General features: G+C 41.5%; 1 protein-coding gene across 1 annotated transcript in view; it reads right to left on the reverse strand.

Annotated features, from left to right (window-relative positions):
- Positions 1-239: 239 nt before the first annotated feature.
- The window catches only part of lhx2b (LIM homeobox 2b), a gene marked incomplete at both ends in the record, with an annotated part of 20,564 nt that continues 10,539 nt past the window's right edge, over positions 240-10,264 (reverse strand). The window contains 2 exons of the mRNA XM_083644175.1: positions 240-533; positions 7,295-7,500. Coding sequence (XP_083500301.1) covers positions 240-533; positions 7,295-7,500 — 500 coding nt within the window. The remainder of the gene's footprint in view (positions 534-7,294; positions 7,501-10,264) is intronic.

Raw genomic sequence — 10,264 nt, forward strand, 5'->3', positions numbered from 1 at the left:
TTGAGTCCATTTCTATGGATGTTGCTTCGGGGGCCACCATACTGTTTTGCCAGCGCCGTCCCCAATTGGCTGGTTACGTTGTCAACTATGAGGCAGGTCCCTGATTGGCCCGTACACTTTGTAATTTCTGGAAATTGCTGGGGGCGGGCTGGGGGCCAGACTGATCCGCAGAAGGAAACGGAATGCAAGGTCACATGATCGGGATGGTTCACTAGGCTCGGGAAGGGGGGGGTGATCCATCAGAATAGACTGGTCAGCGTGGTCTGCTGGGGGCTCCGGCACTCGTGCACAGCGTCCATGCTCCCCGGGCCCCCCTGGCTGAGCACGGACGTGACGGTGGGCATGGTGGGGTTGGTGAGGTCAGTCAGGGTGGTGCTGCCCGGGCTCATGGAGGCGTTGGAGAGCTCGGAGGCGGGGCCAGAGGGCGTGCCGCCCCCCTGCAGCGTGGAGCCGTCAGACGCCTTGTCCGCTCCGCCGCTCTCCTGACGCAGCAGGTTCCTCCTGAACTTAGCACGCGCATTCTGGAACCACACCTGCAGGAAGAGAGGCCACATCGTTATGGATTTTATTCAGGCTGCAACTAACCATTGGGGGTTGGGTATTGTTTTTGTTTGCTCCGATTCCTGCTTATTGATTTTGTTTCTTAACGATTCTGACTTCCAATTATTTGAGGGGTGGGGTCAAAACTGGTCACATGCTAATTTCACAGAAAAAGAAAAAAGAAAAAAAGAAAAACCATTACAAAGTCATATTCCGTCATATTGGCTTGGTGAGCTTGTGCCCGTCTTACAAGCGAGAAAGGGTTCGCCTCGTGTTTTGACTTTTTAACCCCAACCTCAATTCATGCACACATGACATCACTGAATTCAAATCACCTCCAATAACTGTCAAACTCAATGAATGACTGCAAAACTGCTTCCCTTTTTCTGATATACTACTGATGTTGTAATCACTATCAGTGTTCCTTTAAGTCATAGTTCACCCCTGGGACAATCTTCTCTCTCTCTCTCTCTCTCTCTCTCTCTCTCTCTCTCTCTCTCTCTCTCTCTCTCCCTCCCTCCCTCCCTCCCTCCCTCCCTCCCTCCATATGGCTTCCAAAAAGATTTCTGATGATTTTTACTTGGCCGTTGCACTTTTTCAATTGCCAAAAGAAGCATTGTTTTAGTATACAGCAAGCTGACTGTTGGGAGCCTTTTAGTGATGGAGTCATGGATATATATATATATATATATATATATATATATATATATATATATATATATATATATATATATATATATATATATATATATATATATATATATATATATATACTGTATATAGTTTTAGTGTACGGCAAGCTGACTGCTGGGAGGCTTTTAGTGATGGAGTCATGGATATATATATATATATATATATATATATATATATATATATATATATATATATATATATATATATATATATATATATATGGTTTTAGTGTACGGCAAGCTGACTGCTGGGAGGCTTTTAGTGATGGAGTCATGGAGGCCTACATGTACTGTAGCTGGGAAGCAGACGGGGAAAAGGCGTGAAAAGGAGAAGGCATCAAAGCAACATGACATGCTTTGTTTTGCGTTGAGCGTTAATTAAAGCAGAGATTTGGATTCACAAAAGCTTTTTGTCTTTGTTTTTTCTCCTCAGTCCCCCAGATACTCTGCTGTCGTCTTTGTGGAAATCAAACTCTCTCTGTGTTCTCTCTCTTCCCATGTAGCGTACCGTATCTCTCCATCCTCACTATAACATTGTGTTAAAAACAGACAAAAAAAGTTAATTCTATTATTAACTTTTTCTTCTTCTTTTTTTTTTGTTTTTTTTTCTACTGGTCCAAGTCTTGGAATTTTTAAACATTCGCGTAGTGGCCATTTTGAAATTGTTGGTTCTACCGGTCTGAGTCGCCACGTTAGGGACAGTTCCTGTCAGTCTTCCTGTAGTCGAAATACTCTAGTCAAAATAATAATGTAGTCAAAATAATCTATTAAGGCCAAGTTTTGACATAATCGATTTCCATTCAAAATGCTATTTTGGGTCCTCCAGCCATTTTTCACAAAAGTCATGCATTTTATTTTTTTATGCTCTCATCCTGGACCAAAGACCTTGGAATTGTAAAAAGAAAAGAAAAAGTGTTGGTTGAAAATCTTTGAAAATTGTATGGCCTCAAAGTCAATTTCATCGTTTTCTTATCGGTTTTAATGTTAATTTTGCACAAGAACAACACTTGTTTGAGCCTCCAGCTATTTTTCCAAAAATCATAAATTCCCTGATGTTAGGCATCCATCCTGGAGTCAAGGCTTAAAATGTGTAGTTTCTACTGTGTTTGACTATTTTCCACCATTTCCCCAGTTGTGGCACAGCAATCAATTCCATGCAGTTTACAGTAGATGGGATGTATGGGAAATGCATCCCTGTGCCAAACATGGGGAAGTGGGTGGAAACACACTAAAAACTACACATTTCAAGCCTTATCTCCAGGATGAATGTCTAACAACAGGTCATTAGTTGTTATTGGGGGTTTTGGGGGGGGGGGGGCATTTGTGAAACGTAATTTTTTCACTATTTTACACTGTAAAAGAAAAGAAGCCAGGATGTAAACATACTGGCATTTGAGGGGTTAAAATTCTGAGTAAGAATGAAATGTTGGTACCTATAATGAGGGATAAAGTTACCAATGAATAAGAAACAATAAAAAATAAAAAATACTATGAAATTCACCCTTCTAAACTTTGCCTTCCGACTCTTGATGCTTACATGAGGCATGTTTAGTTCGGGCACAAGGGTTCATTTCACTTTCAGCTCATTTTGCATCCCACTAAATAGCCGCACAATATGATCCCTCTTCATGTTCCCCAAAAGGTGAGAGGATCCATCCACAAGATGAGATGTCTTTACCTTATTTCAACGTGTTTCTTGAAAATATCTTAAGAATGTTATTCAAATGCTCTTTTCAATAAAATCTCACACCAGCATTTTACACTTGGAAATACATAGATTTGCATTGGAAATGCGTGAAATCCCTTCATTTAAGAAAGACATCGTACTCTGAAGTTGTCTCATTTAAGAAAGACAGTACATCGTAGGCTACTGACAGTACATAGTAGAAAGACAGTACATCGTACGGACAGTACATAGTAGAAAGACAGTACATCGTACGGACAGTACATAGTAGAAAGACAGTACATCGTACTGACAGTACATAGTAGAAAGACAGTACATCGTACTGACAGTACATAGTAGAAAGACAGTACATCGTACTGACAGTACATAGTAGAAAGACAGTACATCGTACTGACAGTACATAGTAGAAAGACAGTACATCGTACTGACAGTACATAGTAGAAAGACAGCACATCGTACTCTGAAGTTGTCCGCTATTTTTACGTCCATCTACACTGTAGCAGGCAACAGTACATTACTTGCTCCCCTTTTTATTTGACCACTTGGCTACAGTGAAGTTTCAGCTAAAAACAGGGTGTAAATGACATATTTTTAAGTCAATGGCATCTCAGGGCTTGTGGAGACTTGGATTATTGGATTACGCCAGGTGAGCAGTATGTACGCTTTTGCAGGGGCGAATTTTCCACTGGGGACAGGGGGAACATGTCCCCCCACTTTTCAAAACCTTGATTCTGTCCCCCCCACTTTTTAAACTGAAAAAATCGTGGGTAAACTGAAAAAATCATGCTCAATACGCATTGAGTTGCTAATTATAAGCTATAGGCTACTCCAAAAGATTGCCACGGATTTCCTCGTCTGTAAAAAGTGCCCTCTCCAGACCCTGAATGCATTTCTAATGGCGGTCTTAATATTATTATATAGTATATATATAATAGTATATATATATATATATATTATTCAGTTTGTGGAGTTATTTTTCTGTGACAAGTATCATCCAAATGTTAATTTAAAATGAGATATTCCTCTAAATCTGGCTAAAAACGTTAACACTTTTTTGCCAGCCCCTGCCCCTCTAACATTCTCTGCACGTCCCTGCTGCTGTATAAAGGGTTAAGTGATGAGAGGAAGTGAACATGGTAAGCAGTGAACATGGTTGAATTTAAAATAAAGCACACTAATAATAATAATAATGATAATAATAATACAACCAACGTGATTTCAATATGGCTCTGGCTTTCACATCATTATTGTTCTATGCCTTGTTCATGTCACCTGCTTTCATATCAGAGCTCTGATGAGTTGGAGGAGGTGGTGTCTAAAAGGCATGTATTGAGTGGTGTGTGTAGTTCTTCATAGATCTAGCCTCTTAATCTTCCCCTCAGAGTGCACCAAATTGATGCATTTTACTTTAAAATGTAAAAAAAAATCGTCCGAGGGGGCATGCCTCCGGAACCCCCTAGAGGGTCAGCGCTCCACATTTTATTGTGTCCCCCCCACTTGTGAAACCAGGTATTCGCCCTTGCGCTTTTGTGTGTGTGTGTGTGTGTGTGTGTGTGTGTGTGTGTGTGTGTGCTGGTGATCCTGTTCACACACAGCACACAGCTCTATTTGCCAGATGCAGCCGTTTGCATTCGATTATGTGGTGGACTGACTGTCGGCAAAGTGCCTCATACAACCCCAAAATAAAACATCTGAAATATCCATTATGGTGCAGCCTGGTTGCCTGAGTAAAAGGTTGGCAGTTTACGTCTCTGCAAACCACAGATTATGCTGAGTGTCAACATTTGTGAACCAAAATTGCATATCAGCATTTTGTAGATGTACGTGTAAGGGTTAGGGTTAGGGTTAGACTGAGGGTAAGGGTTAGGGTTAGACTGAGGGTAAGGGTTAGGGTTAGACTGAGGGTAAGGGTTAGGGTTAGGGTAAGCGACAGAGGGTAAGGGTGTTGTGGTCGGGGGTGGATGGAGCACATAAACAGTTACCTCTCACACCGGAGAGCCGTGTTCCATCTCCACCGTGTCCAAAGTCTACATTTCAAGCGTAAGTCACATTTAACATTTTTCTTATTTAACCATAACCCTAACCAGTGTAGGAATTTAGCCAGGGGCAAGGGCAAATATGCCCCCAAGAAATCTCAGAATGCCCCTAAAAACCATGATCCAGGGGCAAAGATTGCCCCAAATATTTTGGTCATTTTATTTTCATTCAATTAATTTCATTTCCATCTCTTAACACACACGCACCTGCAACCTGGTTGCGAGAAGGAGACAAAGAACACACACAAACAGTGCTGTTGTTCACACTATATACGCTTTAGCAACTTTATGCACTAAGTAATAACTTTTTTTTAAGTGCCCCCAATTTTTTTTTAATGCCCCCAGGTTTTAGAGAGTCAAAAGATTCCCCCAAAATATTTGTTAAATTCCCTACACTGACCAAGTTGTTTTACTTGCCTAAACATAATCAAAGTTGCTAAAGTTGTTTCATTTGCATTTAACGTTGGAAAGGCAATACGGTTTTCAAAAGGTTTCAAATGTACATTGAGATTGTAGCTTTGCAGAAACATAAAATGCCACATTTGAGAAACATAGTAGCAGGCAGGTTCCTTAGTGAATGTGAGTTTAGTGGGGGTGCACTAACGGACTAGTGAATGTGAGTTTAGTGGGCGTGCACTAACGGACTAGTGAATGTGAGTTTAGTGGGGGTGCACTTCACTAGTAGCCACAGTGCGGCCGGCAACAGCAATGAAAAATAGTGTTGGTTTTACGGGTCCCGAGAGTGGTCCCTGATGAACTGATGAGGTCAAGTGTTGAGAAATCTCACTACAATGCAATGGTTACTATGGGGACAACATCATCACACATGAATACAATTGGGCTCATTAAATTCAAGACAAGAGTCTCAGCTTTCCAGTCATACCCAATTTATGTAACTCCAAGACTGTTTAGGGCAGTGATTCCCAACCTGTGGGCCGCGGCCCCCTGGTGGGCCGCGAAGGTATTGCAAGTGGGCCGCCAAATCATTTCCAAAAAAGTATGATTTTTGAAGAAAAAAAAAATCGATTTTTTTTTTTTTTTTCAATTTTTTTTTTGAAAGATTTTGAAAAATCATACTTGAAAAAGTATGATTTTTGTTTCTTTGATGTTATTGCTTTTGCTTGAATTGAAGTTTCATCTTTACATCATCTTTATATTGGGTTTGTGTTTATTTGTAACCCTATCGATGGGCTTTCTTCTGATATTTGGATTTTGTTTGGATCTGATATTGGATGTCAAATTGTTATGAGAATGCATTTTTCCATTGTTGAAGGATACCGTTATTTATTAATCATTTGTTAATTAGCCTGTTACAGACAGCCCCTTGCTTGTCATTTCTGACATCTGTGTGGTGCTGATGGACAGCTCCTTGAATGATTGGTGTGTGTGTGTGTGTGTGTGTGTGTGTGTGTGTGTGTGTGTGTGTCTGTGTGTGTGTGTGTGTGTGTGTGTGTGCGTGTGTGTGTATGTGTGTGTGTGTGTGTGGACAGCTCCTTGAAAACTGTAATACTGAAGGTGTTGCAACATGTTACAGGTGCTGTGTTAGTGACTGTGGAGCTTCCAACATGTTTCTCCTGTATTCAGTTCAGTCCTTTATGTTCAATTTTCAATAAAAAAGTGCTCTGAGAACGCATTATATGGCCTTTGTATTTATGGGGTCGGAGGTGGGCCGCGAACATTTTTGAGACATAAAAGTGGGCCCTGAGTTGGAAAAGGTTGGGAACCACTGGTTTAGGGACCCCGCTATGCAGTATATATTCAAATATAATGGGCAAAAATAATACATTTATACTGCATGCAAAACAATTTAATTGTTTTTGTCAAAAACGGCAAGGGATTACCATAAAGTGGGCATGTCTATAAAAGGGAGACTTGTGGGTACCCAAAGAACCCATTCTCATTCAGATATCTTGAGGTGAGATGTCAAGGGACCCGTTTGAAAATGGCCGTGCCAGTTTTTCTCTCTGTAAAATTTTGTCTCACTTTGGAGCGTTAATTTCAACCGCCTTCCCGACACGTTAGAATGACATGGTCGGTAACAATGGATGCCTTAGGTCTTCTAGTTTCACATGATACCAGGCTTCACTCTAGCTTTCCAAATAAGCCCACTACTGAGAGGGTGCAATGCATGCTCTTGCACCCCGGACAACCAGAACTGCGTAAAAAGCAGATGTTTTGTTTCAAATGCACGTTGAGGTTGTACATATCTGTGCTTTGCAGACATGTGAAATGCCAAAGTTCTATTTCACTAGGTTGATTACGTCATGAAGTGTGCGTGTGTGTGTATGTGTGTGTGTGTGTGTGTGTGTGTGTGTGTGTGTGTGTGTGTGTGTTAGGCCTACCTGTAGGACCCTCTTGGTGAGGCCCGTCTTCTGGGCCAGCTGCTTCAGGTCCTTGGCGTCGGGGTTGTGGTTGATGGCGAAGTAGGACTTCATGGTCCTCAGCTGGTGGTGCTTGAAGGAGGTTCTCATGCGCTTGGTCTTCTGACTGGAGCTGTACGCCGAGTCCCTGTCCATAGAGTCCCCATCGTTCTCGTTACAGCTCAATGCTGTGCACGCACGCACGCACACGCACACGTGCACACACACACACACACACACACACACACACACACACACACACACACACACACACACACACATGGAAAGAGGGAGGGGCTGATTAGACCATGGAAACACTCATCGGGTATAATTTGTGTCAACGATTCTGAAGGGAAGTTTATGCTGTAGTTATGATTTATGATGGCCGCCACCGACCATCGCCACCTACTACTGGATCATAGATGTCCATCGGGCCAATGGACATCGATCATAGAATATGATCATGGTCGGTGGTGACCATCATAACTGCCTGTATTATAAAACGGATAGTTCCAGTTCTTGATTCTGATTGGTTGGGAGCCGTTGTAAAATACTCTATAACCACACACCTGTGACACACCTGTGACCGCAGCACAGTATTACTCCGCCAAACTGTTTTATATGATCACTGTATCAACACACTCATCATTTGCGCCAAAGAACTTAAATTGATAAGAAGCGAAGCGAATAGTTTGTTCCACTCATTCCACTGGAGCATAATGACTGCAGTGTTCAATCTCCTTCCAGGGCGGAGATACCAGAAACAGTTACAGTATTCCGCCATGAGCGTTTCCTCACATCGTAAAACAGGTTAGTTTAGAGCCACAATATTGTTATAATATCAACAACTAGCCAACAGATATCAAAGCTGGTGGGCTTTATGGAAAGAGCGTGACTCGAACTGGTTAACATGTCAACTCTGTAGCTGTAGGAAGTAACCAACCATAACAACCCGCCCCCAGCAGCCTATAGGCTACCTTCCACAAGGCTTCCTATTACTCACACATAGAATTAAACAACATAGAACACACCACACTAACGTTAGCTGTTTGTCACCAAGCCTGTGTTGCTCTCTGACATGTTCAGCAACTGTGTTGGCTCTGTGCAGGGAGGAGCCAAGAGTATGATTTCTGAATAACAGCCATTTAAATTGTAGTTGTTTATTCCTTTCATACTGCCATATACTTGGTAACTGTTTTATAAAAGCAATAGCTCACTTCATGATATATGCTCATTATACCACGGCCTGTCGTCTTTTGCACAAGTATATAATTATATTTGATGTAAGACACTTTGAGTTGTATTCTGTGCTATAAAGCAATGTAAGACACTTTGAGTTGCACTCTGTGCTATAAAGCAATGTAAGACACTTGAGTTGCACTCTGTGCTATAAAGCAATGTAAGACACTTGAGTTGCACTCTGTGCTATAAAGCAATGTAAGACACTTGAGTTGCACTCTGTGCTATAAAGCAATGTAAGACACTTGAGTTGCACTCTGTGCTATAAAGCAATGTAAGACACTTGAGTTGCACTCTGTGCTATAAAGCAATGTAAGACACTTGAGTTGCACTCTGTGCTATAAAGCAATGTAAGACACTTGAGTTGCACTCTGTGCTATAAAGCAATGTAAGACACTTGAGTTGCACTCTGTGCTATAAAGCAATGTAAGACACTTGAGTTGCACTCTGTGCTATAAAGCAATGTAAGATACTTGAGTTGCACTCTGTGCTATAAAGCAATGTAAGACACTTGAGTTGCACTCTGTGCTATAAAGCAATGTAAGACACTTGAGTTGCACTCTGTGCTATAAAGCAAGTTGAACATAAAGAGATGTGGTGTGAGGTAAACACAAATCCCAATAGTTCACACAGGGAATGTGGCACTGTATGTCAGACAACAGCGGAAGGAAGGAATGAAGAAAGAAAGAGAGAAAGAAAGAAAGAAAGAAAGAAAGAAAGAAAGAAAGAAAGAAAGAAAGAAAGAAAGAAAGAAAGAAAGAAAGAAAAAGAAAGAGTTTAAAAAGTCTAATCTCACTGAATTAAACTGTTGGAACTCATGTCAGGTGAATTATTGTTTACAAGAAAATCAATAAATCAATGTAATTTGGGTAGTAAGTTCTTCACACAACTAGAACACCTGTCCAAGCCCGAGCTAACACGGGGACTCGAACCTGCAACCCTCGTGTTGGTAGGCAGGGAATACCCAGACGCCCCCTTCTTGGGTAACTCTTGTGTCTGTGACGGGCTGCTCTCCGCCTGGCTGCACTGATATCATCAGCAGCATGTTTTCTCCCAGCAGCCTGGTAGACGTCTTGGCACGGCGAGACGTGTTGCTGCGTGCACAACAGTTCACGTTCAATATCGCAATGCCGCAAATGAGGAATATGAACAGAGTGAAAACCATCAGAATAACACTTTCACTTAATTAGCCCATACAAAGCAGGCAGAAGAAAGACTGCTTTCTGGCCAAAGCACATGTTCTGTGTGTTGCTGGTGGTGCCGACTATTTCCTGCTTCCCCTGCTTCTTCCAAGCGCTCCAGCTTTTTCCATAAGATTCCTAAATTATGGAATGGCTTTTCCCACCAAAAACAATGTAATAAAAGACCGTTTAACTGCTGGGTTTCAACTGCTTTTCCCCATGCATTCATTGTCATATGTAGCATATTGCTCAATATTGCTCAACCAATATCCCCCTCACAAACACTTGCGTGCACACACACACACACACACAGACACACACACACACCTACACACACACACACACACACACACACACACACACACACACACACACACACACACACACACACACACACACACACACACCATACATGTATGCCCATTATGCATGCACGCACACTTACAAATCACATTCACATTTTATGCTTTTATTTTGACATTGTTGTTATTATTATTATTATTATTATTATTATTATTATTATCATTATTTT

Source organism: Poromitra crassiceps, assembly GCF_964638095.1.
Source record: "Poromitra crassiceps genome assembly, chromosome: 10".
Lineage (NCBI taxonomy): Eukaryota > Metazoa > Chordata > Actinopteri > Beryciformes > Melamphaidae > Poromitra > Poromitra crassiceps.